Below are 16572 nucleotides of genomic sequence, written 5' to 3'. Positions count from 1 at the left end.
AGAAAACAAACACGGAAGAGTGAGCACCACTGAGAAGCTTTGGTGGGCAGGAAAGTTCTGTTGGTGGTAATAGGCCACAAAGTAAAACCATCAGTTAGGTTGCTCTCCAGCAAGGAAAAACACCATCAACCAAGACAAATGTATATGAAGTTAGTATGAACCAGTCATATTCTCTTTTTCAATCCCATTACATCATACATTTACTATATTAGTTACTAGGGCTGCAAGCAAATGATTAAAATTACATTGGGATTATGAACAGGAACGAAGTTCAAGGTACCTGATCAGAGTAAAATATAGAAAATATATGAACCAGCCTACTTATTTAGAATTAAAAATTAGGTTTATCAAAAGACAAGTTATTCTTTGAATTTGTTGTGAGATTCCACATTTGTGTGTTTGAGAGAGGAAACAGGAAAATCATTTCAGAAATAAAAAGTATAAAATGTTATAAAATCTATTAATCCTTAATAAATTAAAAATAGTGCCTGTGATCAGAGTAAGATGAAATTTAAATGGTTCTGTAGGAAAACCACAGAGGAATAAACGATTTGATCTGTAGGCCATTTGAAGGATAATCTCTCTCTTTTTTTTTTTAAGATGCATTATTTTTTCATTGGCAGCAAAAACAAGTTAGATATTTGGAGGCAGAGAGATGTCTGGAGAAATATATATTGCCTCTGACCTGCCTCTTGTTCAAATACCTTGCTCTGAAATACTGAGAAAGAACCTACTTTTTGAAATTACCTGTAAGCAACAGGATTATGCCAAATGATATCTAAGATCTCTTCCAGTTTATAATTTCCATTATTTAATGACACTTCTTTGTATAATATTCACAGATCCATTTTTATTGGCTTGTTCATAAATGTTAACTATGTTTTTATTCTTTAGTCCTGGAAGTAAGCACTAATGCTACCCAACAGAGTGATATGATTAGAAGGTGCTCTTATCAAGAATAGTTGGTTAAGAAAAGAGAATCTGGGTTCCCAGGCCTGGGCTCAGATCCAACTCTGCAACTTACTAGTAAGTTTCTTAAGCTTTCTAAATCTCAGCTGTTTCATTTCTAAAAGGGGATTGTTCTAAGAATTAAATATAAACTTCTTACCTCATTTCTTGGTATTCATTTTTTTCTGGTGATCATAGTTTCAGAGTTTCTTATGTCCTTATCACTATGTTTTATTGATTGCATAGGCCTCACATAAATAAAGCATCCCCATAAAATCCCTCCCAGTCGGATTGAAAATGTTTTCATGATGTGGCAGTTGTCTTGGGTATTTTCTTCAGGCATAATTGGAATCTGTTTTCAACACAGCTATACTCTATATGAGGAATGCTTCCATGTCAATGGTTCAGTGAGGAGAGGCCATCTGTGAACACATAGAGTGCAGGCCATTGTTTCTAGAAGGCACTCCTTGCATAGACAGCAGGATTTGACCTTTTATAAGCTTGGATGGGCAGTAGAGACTTTGAAAAAGAGATTTGGGTATTCACGGGTGATTCAGAATTCTATGTGTACGCAAAATTCCATGCAGTATTTTATAATCTACTAATGTGACTCAGCTTTGGGTAAGATTGTGGCTCTGGTGGTGATTTACAGAGGAAGTTAACTAGGCCTCCTAGATTTGTCTAGTAATACTGTGGAGAGTTTAGTCTTAGCATCCTTCCAGGAGCAATTTGGGACTGTCATCTAAGAACTAAGAATGATTTCAAATAAAATTACAGTAAACCTGTGACTTGTTCACTTTGCAGATAAAACCAATGGTTATATCCAGCAGAAGGCCATTTGTATAATAAAAGATTTGCCCAAAGGATATAGCAAGAGAAGAGAGCTCTAAAATCAATTTTTCTAAAATCACTGAAAACATTACCTCATTGTTTTGATCTAGCTGTGAAAATAGATTGTTTTTTATGTTTTAAGAAAGGATGAGGAGATATCACTTGTTTCATCGTTTATTGATTGGATCCTTAGGCTTAAGCAGGGATCAAACGGTTAGCACTGTTAGCCAAAGAATTTACAGCATTGAGACAGAAGCAGACCTACAAACTTAAATGAACTGATACATTTTACTGCAAGTCTGGGTAAACTTACCTAATATATTGAATTGACAGAAAGCCAAAATTTAGGTATTCCTGATGAGGCACATCGATAAAGGGTAAAGAAGATCTTCATGAAAGGAGTGTGATGTTTTTCTGAACTTGTTAGAGAAGCTACCATGTGGCCATTTGTGGAGGAAATCTGTACTTATTTCTGTATCGATTAGGTCATTTGTGCCATTTGTTCTGCTCTGCAGGAATTACTTCACTTGGCTTGCTCTTCCTGCACTCTGAATTACCTTGTTTGTCCAGGCAAAAATTCTTACCAGTATAGAAATCCAAGATTTCTGTAGCCTTGTGAATATTATTTGCTGAAGGCACAGGGAGAGTGATAAGTGAAAAGTCGTATTCTTCTACTGATTTTGAGTTTACCTTTGGATCGTGCTTGATCAAAAGCTACATGTGGCATTGTGATTTCAAAGAAATAATTTGTTTTATTTTCTTGCACTATGCATGTTACCTACTATTTATAAACCCCCTCCTGTGTGAAAGGGACTTTGTGTACCTATGTAATGTCCATACTTACCTGCTTTTTAGCTGTGGTCATAGCAGTGACATTATCTCTGTTATGATATATTTAGGGATTCTTGTTTAAGGAAGCATGAAAGATATATATTTCATCCTTAATTTTTTCTTCGTAATATGAATTACCCTGTAATATGTAATAGCCACACAAAACAGAGAATTCGATTATCTCATCTGGGTATCATCTAACTAAGAATCAGGAGCTAAGGGAAGTAGGTATAGTGAAGCCATGACAAAGAAGGCCATGGAAATTAATTTTTGAAACTGCCGCAAAGCGCATGGAAATTTGTCTGCATGCTTCACAGATCTATTTGTGGCTGCTGTTTATGGCATGAATAATGCCATGGACTATCAGCTCCTGATTTTACATATCTTTGGGACACACTTTCCCCCGGTGTCAAAGGAAGTGGGTAGGTTTGACATCACGGTGATCTAAATTTGAATTCCATCCTGCCTCTTACTCACCTAGCCAAGTTAATGAACCATTGTGAGTTTAATATTTTCTTCCTGAGTTACGTGTAAAATACTTGCCAAATAATAGAAATGATAGCTGGTTCTGGCTTTCTCTACATGTCCTGACTATCCATTAAAACACTGAAACTTCTAAGAATATGTATACTGAAATTGTATGTATATCAATATTTGTTTTGGAAATACTATAAAGTTGTGGTTTGTGTCACAAATATTGTATCAGTCCATGAATAACTGGAAAAGTAAAATAAATTTGGAGGGTTGTCAGATTCTGTATCATTGGCTTTTATAAAGTGTCAACAAGATATATAATTAAGTAAAAAAAAAAAAAGGAAAAAAAAATACAGCATATCTAAATCCACATTTGCACTCACCACCCATCTTAATTTGAAGCAATGAGGTTTATTTAGGGGACCTAATGGTTCACACTTAAGAACAAATAGATGCCCAGTAATAAGTGATTAATGGAAAATATTTTTTCAGAAAATAAATGGTGATCAAATAGATGAAAAACGGTTTTAAAGATGCATATTAAGTGATTAGTGAAGCTTAAAGGAGAATTCCATTTTCATTTTTTTCCCTAATGGGTTCACATGGTTTGAGCTTTTAAGTGCATGCTTTAAGTTACTCTTTTGTGATTCTTCACAGTTAAGGCACATTACCTTGCTCTTCAAATATGTGTTCTCAAGATATTCCTCTGTAAACTCAGGGAAAGGCGCTATATTATTTATTTACAACCTGTCTTCTGCCCCATGGGGGAGAAGTAATACCAGATGGATAAAGGTATGGAATTTACCGATATTGAGGATGAAATTATCCGTTCTCACTAATACGTTTCTCCTGCAATTATCTTCTGAAAAACTTAGATAAGAATGAGCCCGTGTGAGCTTTCTTCGCAGACTGTTTGTCCTCAATTTGTTTTCTGCCAAGCGAACCAAACACCTGGAATGCACACGCTCATTCCTTGACTGTGTTTTCTGTGTTTGTTGGCAGAGGGTGACGGTTGCTTTTAGCAGATGTGCAGGATCAGAGCGGCCTTTTTATCTTTCTACCCTCAAGGAGTCAGTTTCTCAGATAAAGGAAGTGGTGAGGTTAACAGATGTTTCAGCCCTACCCTGAAATAAAAGTGAAGCATAGTAGGTATCATAAACATGTTTATTAATTATTTGTCAAAGGTAGTGCATTTGTTAAAATATTTGGAAAGAGAAATTTAAAGGCAATGTTTAATTTTTATTAAATGTTAAATCTTATTTTATGACCTAAAGTAAACTAAAAATCAAAATAATTTTCTTTGTTTTCCCATTTACCTAACTTGAAGAAATGGCAAAATCTTAGAAATAATATTTACAGGTAAATATAAAGATTTATTTGTTATCAATATATTTTACATTATGTACATAAAACATATTGCTACAAATTTCTTAACCTAATTCGTCATATGCATTAGCTTGCTTTACTCTGGTAGGTTTTAACCTACGACAAGGGTATAAGCTTTATTTTACTGTTGAGAAATATTTCTGCAGAGATAACAGAAAATAAATATGCATACTCTTTGATAAATATATATGTGTGTATATTGATATATACATTTATATGTGTATATATTTGAGCTTTCTTATTATAAAAAGAATAATCTTTATTATTATGACTGATGGGGTGCTTCAGTCTAGCTTATTTTCTACTTTTTTTCTTCCTGAATTCACTTTTTTCATTGCTAATAAACAATATCCCATTAAGGCTAAGATTATAGAAGAGAATCAATGAAGAGTGGAAACTTGCCTGTACCCCTCTTCTCTGCGCATCACCGCTGATGAAATGGCAAGATAGTACTAGAGAGTAAGATGATGAATTTATTGTTTCAAATGAGGACTCAGTGATTTCTGTACACTTTAGATTTTGATTTCATAGCTCTGCCCCAGTGACCAAAATGAGCTATACTGTATGTCTTTTAAATGCCAATTGGTGATTCAAGGCCCATATTTTAACACAAATGAGCCATCCTATTCCTTAAATGAATACTATTACAGAAGGAAGTAAATGTGAGTTTTCTTATGTCATCTCCAGGGGAAATCTCAGATGGTGGCACTCCTTCTATATCACATAGGAGAGTTATTTCTGAAGCAGTAGTTCTCAAAACATCACATACATGAGAATCACCTGAAGGTTTATTGAAATACAGAATTTTTGGATTCAGCAGGTCTGTGGTGGGGCCCAAGTATATGCATTTCTAACAGGTTCTTAGTGATCTGGATGTTGCCAGTACATGAACCAGAATTTGGCAACCACTGATCTAAAACATAAAACTTTTTGCCAGAATGTAGAATTTGTATATGATTGACATTTTATAATCTAAAAACAAAGGAATACTATAAAATTTCAAAACATACTAATCTTAGAATAACTTTGAATTTACTTTCATTTAAAAATTATTTTTAAAACATAATTTTAAAGGAGGTGATGAGGATAGCAGACTCCACTAGACAGAGTTAAGCAGCTTCTGCTTTGAATGATTATTGAATACAAATTTCTCTCTAAGATTGTGTGTACTAAGAGTTTCCAGTGTAGGATTATAAAATCCACTGATATAATAATAATCCCCTAATCCACAAGACTGGATATTCTAAAAATCAAGGAAAATTTTAAAATAAAAATTGGTGAGCATTAGAGATTAAAACTGTCAACACAAAAATGTGAAGACAAAGATTTATAACAGCTTTCATTTCAACTGCCCCAAACTAGGAACAACTCAAATATCCTTTACAAGGTGGGTGGATAAACTGCAGCACATTCATAGAATGGAGTATTACTCAGCAATAAACAGGAGTTAATTACTAATTGACATGATAATTTGGATGGATCTCAAGGGAATTATTCTGAGTGAAAGAAGCCAATCTGTAGACATTGCAGACTGTGTGATTCCATTTATAACACATGTCAAAATGATAAAACTATCATGACAAAGGACAGATTGGTGACTGCTAGGAGATATGACAAAGGAAGGGGTGTCACTGTAAAGGGGTCGTATAAGGAAGTTAAGAAACTAGGACTATTCTGTAGCCTGATAGTGATGGTGGTTATATAAATGTATGCAAGTGTCAAAATTAATAAAACCATACAGCACCTAAACAAGTCAAATTTACTGTATAATAATTTTAACATTAAAAAAAGCAGAATTACACTACCATTTAGCTACATCAAGTAACTGAATCTGCACAGTTATATGAGGTAAAAGTATCAATTTATATAAATAAAATATGCTTTATTTCAAACAAAAGACATAAAAAAGATATGATCTCTATGAGAAGCGTTTTTCAAAACAAGTACTAATTCCATTTTTTCCAGGCAGAGATCCTAGGCAAATTTTGGAATTTGGAAAAATCTGGCTGACATAGTCCTTAACTGTGTTACCCCTGGTACCCTTCCCCTATTTCCTCGTTCGGTGTTTTTCTTAGAATCCTTTCCTGTAAACTTTTCTGCTTTAAAAACGATTTTCATGGACACGTTTTTTTCTCTCATTCAGACTTACTGTGAAAAACTGACAGCCCTAGAATTTTCATCCAGTTACCTCCCACATATAGGTACACGCCCTCAGAAATTACCATCCATTCACAACTTGAAGAGCCCAGTGGTGGCTACCTCAGGGCTGGATGCCCATACCATTCTGAAGTAGCTATAATTTTTAAAGACACTAAGGTCTCTAGAAATGTCTGGAAGATCAGGTCTCCAGAAGTACTGGCAGTTTAATTCTAGCCAGGGCTCTGATCAGGTGATATCAATAAACATCTGTTGAATAGATGCATATGTTTCTCTCAGTGAATGAGTTAATAGCTAATACATTTATAATGGCAACTCTGTGTGAAGTACTCTTCTGAGTACTTTATGTATATTAACGTGCTTAATCCTACAAACCACTTTTCAGTTAGGGACCCTTATTATTTCCATCTTCAGATGAGAAAACTGAGGCACAAACACATTTGGTAACTTGCTCAGAGTCAATGGTGGAGTCAGTCTTCAAGCCCTTGATGTCCAGCTTCAGAGTCCACGTAGTTAACCGTTCCATAACACTTCTCTGCTTTTTGTTTTGTTTTGTTTTTTGTTTTGTTTTTGTCTATATTTCCTCCTTTTACAACAGACTGACACATTTGTTAATGGATATCAGTTTACATATATACAGATATTACAGATATATACAGTTTACATATGACCCATCAGCCTTAGATAATTCATAAATCTTTGTACAGAAATGACTTGGTTGCACCAACTGGGGAATGCATTCAGATTCTAGTGTTTGAGCTGAGCTGTACAGGATGCCAATGGATACGTGGATCTGCTGGTGTAGAAACAAGTGTGGATAGAGTTGTAGCCATGGGCAGAGGGAGAGGGCAGCTGAAATGCCTGGTGATACCTGAAGCGTTGTGGTGCTGTTGTGGGGGCAGCCATGTTGGCAAGCTTGACAGTACGGTGTCTCCTATCCTGTGGACACTTTCCCCTTGCAGAACCAGAAAACTGCTCTCATGTCAGTCAGACTTGAGTGCTGCCTGGTTAAATAAGATGCTTTTCCAAGAGGAAGTTTGTCTGAGAAGCCTACTACCAGCCTGATGAATCTGCTTTTCCAACTTCCTTGGTTGAGCAGAGAAGAAATGGCTGAGGAACCCTTCACCTCACTTTTTCTCTGATTCAACTTGTGGAACAGACAGAGTTTTGCAAAACTCCAATCCAAATCTTAGAAACAGGAGGTTTTCCTTCCATTCAGTGTCACGCTGATCATTCTTATGTTAAACTCTGATTATGTTCCCCACAGGCATTCTTTTTTTTCAAAGATAGTCTCAGTTGACTTAGTACTAAAAGGCAGCTGTGGGTTGAGGTTGCAACAGCCTAGGGTCTGCTCCATTCCTCAAAGTAATCTCCAAGCCTGAACCCTAGCATGGTGGTCGAGGTGAGGCTCCATAAACCTTAGAAATAGCTCTCCTAGATATGACAACATTTGGGCCTTGGACCAGTGGTCATGCATTCACTCTACAGTAACAGGGGCTTCTATAGTTAATTTGGTTCTCAGTTTTAAGATTACTAGAGAATCAAGTGTTGAGTGTGCACTTTTGTATGTTACTGGGATATCTGAAGCAACATTACTGATAAAAAGTAATTGCACATTTCTGGATAGTGATAACTGGAATAATACTCTCTTGTGATAGAAGATACAGTTTTTATATGGTTCGGCATCTTTCTTTAATCAGTACCCATGATTATGTGGGTGAGTGTTGCATTCCCTTCTTGGTGAACACACTCCAGACTCATAGACTGGGCACTGTGATGGCAGGCAGTGGCAAGAGCATGGGTTTTTGAGAACTGTGTTTGAATAATTTTTATACCGTTTGACCTTGGGCAGGGAATTTTATCCTTTCTGAACCTGTTTTCTTTCTTTCTCTTTCTTTCTTCTTCTTTCCATGAGTGAATGATTCATTACAGTGAGGATTAAAAACACTATGTATAAAGTGTTCTTTTTGGCATTTTGTTATGAAATAATGTATGAAAACACGATAGCTATTGTTTGTTTACCATGAGTTATGATATCTGTATTTAAGTTGAATTAAATATGAACAACTCTGGGAGTTTGTGATGATCATTATCCAGGTACCAATTTTTAGATTTACTTTCAAAAAGTGACATGAAATATCAATTTCTCTTGGTTACAAAGACTGTTGCTAAAGTTTTTCTCCTGATGACATACCCATAAGCCTTGTGAGGAAACAAAGTAATTTAAATATGAGCTTAATTCCAGCACAACCATAGAAGTAAATATACGTCTATAAAATGAAGCCCTTGATTCCTTTAAGTATCTGCCTTTTAGGCTCTTTTCTGACCTGACCCCTTTTTGGCCCCCAGGCTCTGATGTGTGAGGCTGGACCTGTGCTGTGCTGAAATTTCAGGAGAGAGTGCACAAGTGTTACTCACAGGGTGAGCAGTGAGAGATGGAGTGCAGGCCAATCTTCTGCAGCTGGGAAGAGCAATTAGCAGCTTCATGAATTAGGGTCTTGTTTACACTGTTGTCCAAGATAATCATTTGTTTGTTTTAACTAAGATGCTCTATCTTCATCAGAGGCATCAATCCTCATATTTAAATGATAAAGTCTTTGAATTTCACAGATAATGTTTGCATTTCACAGCAGGAACCCCACACAGCCCATATTCTCTCTTGCTGACTTTGATAATCAAGACATGAGCTATGTATATTGCAAGTTTTTCTTCAAATAGATATGAAAACATGATGTCATCTATTCTCGCAACATTTTTTACACAGACCCATTTTAAGAGATACTTTTTACATTAAGTCCCAGCACACATACATACATGCTTGTGAATGCACACAGACTCCACAAACACTTGTGTTCTTCAGGTAGACACAGCACACAACACACAAGTTCAGATTTTTTTGGTTAAATTTATGCCTTAAAAACACATTTTAAAATATAATATGAATATAACATAAATAGTTAATGTTTTAAGCAATTGAAAAATTAATAGACCTTTCTGGGTTTAGATGATTAGAAGACATTTGTAGAAGACATTTACATTTTTAGAAACATGTATTCATTTCCTATTGTATTCCAGACATCTTGGCGGGTCCTGGAGACCCAGAGATAAGCAAAGCACAATCTCTGCCCTTGGGGAACTTACAGCCTGACTCTCAGATAATTTCGAGGCCCTGGGATAAGTGCTGAAGTGCAGGTATGTAGCCTGATAGAGACATCAAGGTGAACACAGAGGAGGAACAGATCATGAAAAGTGGGTGGTAGAGAGCTAGGAGATTTGTTAATAAAGGGGTGAATCTCATTTTGTTGGTTAATATACACGTTTGAAGCAGTAATTCATCACATGTTGTAAGATGAGTTTCTCAAAAGGAGAAAACATTTAGAGAATAAAGGTGGCTGGGGTTTTATTCTGACTGATGGAAGGGCTTCCTGTTTTATACCAAAAGCACTATATTATTTCAGGAGCAGCTCAGTCAAAAGACATTGGTCCACAATGACACCTGGGTGTGTAAAGAGCCTTATAAGTTCTTGTAATAAAAACATCAGAGAGCTGTTTTATGACAAGAGTCACAGGTGTGCATTGCACCATCTGCTGGCATAGGCAGAGCATGAGAGGCTTTCCAAGGGACAGATCAATGTTCTAGTCCTGACAAGCCTTCCTGGCATCCTTCTCAGGGATTTTCAGCTTTTGGACCTTGACTTTTTCCCCTTTTTGACCTAGAGCAATGCAAGAGGTAGTTTAATAAATAATCATGAGGTGTCACTTCTAAATTACTGAAAAATCTTTTAAATATCTGCATTTACATAGTTCTTTCCATTTCCTCTAGGAGAACACAGGGGGCTGGTCTATTCCCAATTCTGAATAAAACACAAGACAGTATCTATAAATGACCGGTTCAGCCACCAGAGGACCTCTTGCTCTCTTACACTTCTTTGAATTTGTTCTTAGCTTCAGCTTCTGCCTCTGGCCCCATCCTTCCAGATGTGAGCAGGCCAAATTCTTACTCTGCTTCCACCCCCTTACCCGCACATACACCATAAAAGTGCACCTCACTTTATGCTCTTTCAAACCATCCTTGCTATTGGCTATAGTCTGTGTCCTCGAAATCTCTTCTGTGTCATCCTTGGAGAAAGTTCTGGAAAAGGAGAGCAATACTTGAACTCCCATGGAAAGACAGAGGAATGTTGCTTCTAGCTCTCAAGTGTGTGTAACAAGAGGTTAAGATAATGACTAACTTCATTCTCAAAGTTCACTTCTTGGGGGATAATTATCAGATTATTGATAGGTAATTATCAGTAAGGAGAATTACTGACTTTTGACAGAGGATTTTGAGTAAATGCTTCTATTCTTTTTTGTGGGATACTACTCTCTTTATCTTACTGGATGAGAGATAGTTGTGGGTTTTTTCCCCCAAATAATGAATTAGTCTAAGGTATCCCTTTATCTTGAAAATTAGTGAACAATCCTATAAGGACTCATTTGGAATTCACTGCCTAGCATACTTACTGAAAAACAAAGAAAATACGTAGTTGGAAAGCTAAATTGAGTAACTCCTTGTTTTTAGCAGATTATAAATTTCTTAAAGGCAGGTATGGGGCTACATCTATCTTTGCATCTCACAATTTTTAGCAGAATTTTTTACACCTAGTAGGAGCTGGGTCAATAATAGTTTATCCACTTCACGGGCATAACAAGGCCTAATTACACACACGGATCACATACACGTAGATTATCTGTACAATTAAAACTGGATCCTCCAGGAGACCAAGTGCTTTACTTTGACCAATTTAAATAAAAATCTCAGTCTTGTAAAACATCAAATATAGAATATAATTTAATATTCTCTCATTGATTCATTGTCATAGTATAAAAATCAGTTATTGAGCCGTACTCGTGAGAATGGTGTATTTGTGCTGTTAAAACTTCACCTCCTCCAGGCATATCCACAAGGAGAAATGGCGAACAATGAGATACAAAGAGGAAAAGAGATAAAATGACTCTGTGTCTTCCAGTAAAAGTCATGGAATAGAATACTGCTCAGCATATAGAAACATGCTGTAAGTGTTAGTTGCTATTATAATTATTTAGGCAGCTCCTTTATTAGAATCTTTGAACTGCTAGTATACATTCTCTGCATGGAATATAGAAACTTGAAAAATATACAGCATAAAGAAATCAGAACACTTATAAATTTCTTATGACCATCTATAAAATTCAAAAAATCAACAGTATTCAATTCTCATTGACCTTTTTATGTCCTGCCTCATCTCCCAAAAGAGTACTTTTGTAGGCAACAATAATACATATTTGCTGGAGAGAGAGTGAGACACAGTGGATGCCTTTGTACTTATTGTGTTACCTTGGGCAAGTTCCTTGACCTTACTGAATTTTAGTTGTCCCATGTGTATAAAGGAGACAGTGACATAGCTATTTGTGGTTGTGAAGTAAGAAATGAGATAATTTGTATAAGTTTTGGAACACTTTATGGGCACTAACTAATAGATAATCATAATATCTTGAATGCCTATTATGTGTCAGGCCTGGTGTTAGCTATTGGTGGTTTTAAAATTAAGTTTGAGGATATAATTTTTGGAGGTGTTCACAGTAGACATACTTTGGATTTGAGATTAGAGAATTACGTAGCATTACAGTGGCCTCTGAGAGTTAAAGGTCAAAATAAGATGAGATTTCAGGTGTGGAAGAGAAATCACACCATTGGAGAGAATCATAGTGTGTATGGTTTATTTTTAAGAATTAATTATGTGATCCCATATAAGCCAATTCAGCACTACCAATTGGCATACGTGTGCATATCTTATGTACAGTTTTAATACTTTTAGAAATATTGCACAATTTGGAGCAGTGATGAGATGGCAGGTATTAGAGAGGTGATTAAGAAGAGCTAACAATGGCTTAAAACTAAGTGGTGATTCTTAACCTAGGTTTTATCACTACTGCAAAGCATTTTCAACCCTTCCGAAAGGATGTCCTGTGATGTTGTAGGTAGGGTCCTGGAAAGCAGACTCCAAGATAGAGTTAAGTGTGCAGGATGTTTACTAAGGAGAGTTCTTGGGACCAACCCCACAGAGGGACAGAGAGGAGCAGGACTGGGCAGAGAGGGAAGGTGGGCTGCAGTTCAGGCCAGAGGATGAGGACAGCCTCTGCTGATCCTGCAGAAAGCTCTGCCACTAGAATGACCTTCAGAAAGTCCCACAAAGGGTTGAGATCTCAGGGCTTCCAGTCCCCTCTTGATCAGTTACTGAATTATTGGATGTGGATTATTCTAGGAAAGAGTGTGCATGAGGTAGTGCAGCTCTCTGCAGAAGAAACAGTTCTACAAGAGGGAACAAGAACTTGAAGGGAGAATTGTGTCCACCAAGTGAAATCTACCAGAAGGGTAAAAAAAATTAACAAAGATTGCATATTCTCACTTATGTGTGGGAGCTAAAAATTTTGATCACATGGAGATAGAGAGTAAAAAGGTAGATAATAGAGACTGGGAAGGGTGAGTGGGATGGGGGAGAAAGGATGAAGAGAAGTAAATCAAAGGGTAGAAACATACAGCAAGATAGGAGTAGATTCAATGTTTGATAACAGAGTAGGGTGACTATACTTAACAAAAAGATATTGTACTCAGGCAATGGACACCCTAAATACTCTGACTCTATCACTATGCATTGTATACATGTAACAGCATTTCTCATGTACCCTATAAATTCGTACAAATTAAAAAAAATAACAACAGAAACTTCATGATGCCCCAGAGGAAATGTATCTAAATGGTCACCCCAGAATTGAATTAAAATTGTGTATATCTGCTAGGGAGAAAAGGCTTCACTCGATGTGGGTCAGTTTTTTCAAAAAAAGCTGTGATCTATAAGGTTTTTAAACCCCTCACATTCTCCCTGGAAATAATAAGCAATCACCTACAAATCAGAGTTTCTCCCACCTGGACAGAAGCCCAGTTTGGGAGCATAGTTCTTGCATCTGACAATGATTTAATTCCCAGACAAATTTTTATACTTTGAACTTTTTATCATGGAAATTTTTTAAATGTGCACAAAATGGAGATAATTGTGTAACAAACCCCCATGTATGCATCATGGAACGTCAGCATTTTGCCTTTCTTGTTCCAGAGAAATTTTTAATAGCACAAAGCACAGCCTCCCGTGTTGATGGGAGACAGATCTGGAGGGATGTGTCCTCGGAGCGGGGTGAGATTTCACAATGTTTGAAGTTAGGAACATCTCTTAATAGCACTGACGTGAGTGCAGTTGAAGCTGTCAGAGCCACGGTTCTGGGAAGTGGCATGCTCACCCCCACAGTCCTCCGGAGTAATGCTGGGCCATATACTCGCATTTCCACCGTCCCAGCTTGCCTGCTGGGCCGTGAGAACTGGATTTGGACCTGGAATGTGTGCTGATGCCTGAGGCTATCTTAATGCTTCATGGCACTCAAGAAGGCCATACTTGGCGTCTCAAAAAAGGTGCAGGGCATTTAACATATTTGTTTTAGTTTTGTAATTATGCTGTGTAACCTAGGATCCTCTTGGAAATTGTTACACATGAAAGTGAACTGTCCAGTCGTCCCTGTTCTTGGCAAATTTTCAGCCCACTATAAAATGAAAATCAAAATTACTGTTTAAGAAAGGAGTATCTTCAAAAAATCTTGCAGACAGTATCTAAAGCAGTGTTTGAAATCTAATAGAACCCTGTGACTTGAACATCTAAACTACTTTTTAAAGTTTGATTTTGTTTTTAATTGACGCATACATATTTATGGGGTATAATGTGGTATTCGACACATGTATTGTGTGATGATCAAATCAGAGTAATTAGCATATCCTTCACCTCAAATATTTGTCATTTCTTTGTGGTGAGAAGATTAAAAATCCTCTCTTCTCGCTATTTGGAAATATGCAATACAATATTGTTAACTATAGTTATCCTATAGAGCAACTTCTAGAACAGAACTTTTTCCTCCTGAGTGTAACTTTGTACCTGTTGACCAGACTCTCTCCATCATCCCTCCCACGATCCCTGGACTCTGGTAACTGCTTCTACCATTTCTGATTCCCTGCAACTTCAAGGCCCCAGGTGGCTCTGCCTGAGCGTTCACGATGACGTTCCATTCCTGTTCACCTATGCCTCTATCCTCAGTGGAAAGAGCCCCGGCGTTCCTAGGAGTGAGTCAGCAGTCCGCTTTCCCCCTTCAAATTGAGCAGGAATTTGTTGGTTGTTTGGCTCCGGAGCAGGTGGCGGCGGGGGCTGTGGCGGTTGCGTTTCCTCTTTGAGGTGGGGGCTCAGCTGTTTCCTTGGTCACGCGCCCCGGGTAAGTGCCTGGAGGAGGCAGAAGGCCAAGAATACAGCTGAGACTTGGGCTGCCGCCAACTCCCAGCAGCTGCTGCTCTGTTCTCTGAGCTGGAACCAACTCCAGGCTGCTATGTGGCCTGATCTGGCATTCAGGGAGGGGCTTCAGAGGAGTGTCACTTGCATACTCTGAGTGACTTAGCCCACCTGCTATTTTGTGTGTGTGTTAACCTAATTCAAGTGAGACTCCTCCAACATTCAAATTACATGAAAAATTTTAGGTCACTGAAAGAAACAAACTTCGCTCCTTTGGAGGCCAATGAATTTGCAGATCTTAAAGGAATGATTTTAAAAGTTAAAGCTGAGTGGACCACCCTAACTCAGAATACATAAGTTTAACATAAGTGTGCCTTGGTTTATATTTATGTCTGTCTACATATGCACAAAAGCAACTTGGAAAGAATACAGGACTAGAAGAACCGAGTGCTAGGTTTTATGTGGCCTTTATGTAGATAAGTATAAAGGACAACACCATTGCCCTTGGCCTAAGCCTTTTTTTTTTTTTTTAATAAGATAACAAGATCATAAACAGCCTAAGCTTTTTTTAATATGATAACAAGATCATAAAACTTTCATGAAATTATAAGAGCTTGTTTTTGAAGTAAAAATTTAAAGTAAGTGGAAAGTTCTGAGCAAAGTGCTATACATGGACACTCTAAAAATATCTGCAGAATCAAAATGTGTACTTAGAAAACACACACATACAGCCATGTATCTAGTTCTACATTGCAGTAGGTAATAGGTCTTTGCAAATGACTTTACCACTGAGTTGTTTTGTATAGTGTAAACATTCATTAGGAGGCAAGAGGTTATATCAAACATTCAGGATTTAGTCATTTCCTATATTTGAGAAATAAGAAAAGAATTCACTGGGTAAATATTGCATTCGTTCATGAAACCATCCTCGTTTTCAAAAGCACTGCTGCAGATGAAGAGCTACTTAATGAACCCTATCCCATTTTTTAAAGAGTTAATACAACTTTCCCCTGGAGTCTCCTAGAGGGCAGGGCTGTACTCTAGTCATCGTTGTAATGCTTGTTCTTATCAAGGTATTTAGTTAGTGTATGCACAATATGTGGAAGGCAGTAAAATGTATCCTGCTCATTAATGGTTTTCTAAAGGAAACATGATAGGATGTGTGTGTTGTTGTGGTTTCTAAAACACCCAGATCATTGCTCACTGTATGATGGCTCAACTGGTCTGTGCCCGTCTCCTCAGAACCTCAACTCCAACCTTGCGGTTCAAACAATAGTGGTTGAAGTAGGAGCTGATTAAAAGTGGCAAACCTACTTGGGGGATACTCAGTCAAGGAGATTAATAAATAGTATATGCTGAGACTGCTACCAATGAATATCTATGTTGTCACTTATATACCCTTCCCTGAATCTAAACCGACCAAGCAGAAGGGAATTTAATTTCTTTAAATGGAGTTATAGGGTATTCCCACAAACTGTTATTTTTTTCTGATTTTTTTTTTTTTTTTTTTTTTTTTTTACTGGTTTCTTGTAGAAGGAAGCAGGCTTAGAACAAAATATTCCAGTCAGTGGCTCCACACAAATATATCCCTGAATTCCTAAGA

At 37.1% G+C, this 16572-nt stretch overlaps 2 protein-coding genes across 21 annotated transcripts in view; one reads left to right on the top strand and one right to left on the bottom strand.

The window, feature by feature from the left end:
- The window catches only part of LOC106997165 (uncharacterized), a 164294-nt gene extending 156761 nt beyond the window's left edge, over nt 1-7533 (bottom strand). The window contains exon 1 of the mRNA XM_077994066.1: nt 7499-7533. Within this exon, the coding sequence (XP_077850192.1) occupies nt 7499-7533 (35 nt within the window). The remainder of the gene's footprint in view (nt 1-7498) is intronic.
- The window catches only part of ARPP21 (cAMP regulated phosphoprotein 21), a 155789-nt gene that overhangs the window by 11098 nt on the left and 128119 nt on the right, over nt 1-16572 (top strand). The window lies entirely within an intron of this gene.

This window comes from Macaca mulatta, chromosome 2 (genome assembly GCF_049350105.2).
Source record: "Macaca mulatta isolate MMU2019108-1 chromosome 2, T2T-MMU8v2.0, whole genome shotgun sequence".
In the NCBI taxonomy this organism is placed as follows: domain Eukaryota; kingdom Metazoa; phylum Chordata; class Mammalia; order Primates; family Cercopithecidae; genus Macaca; species Macaca mulatta.
Note: the sequence above shows the minus strand (reverse complement) of the source record. Positions and strands in the feature narration are given on the sequence as shown.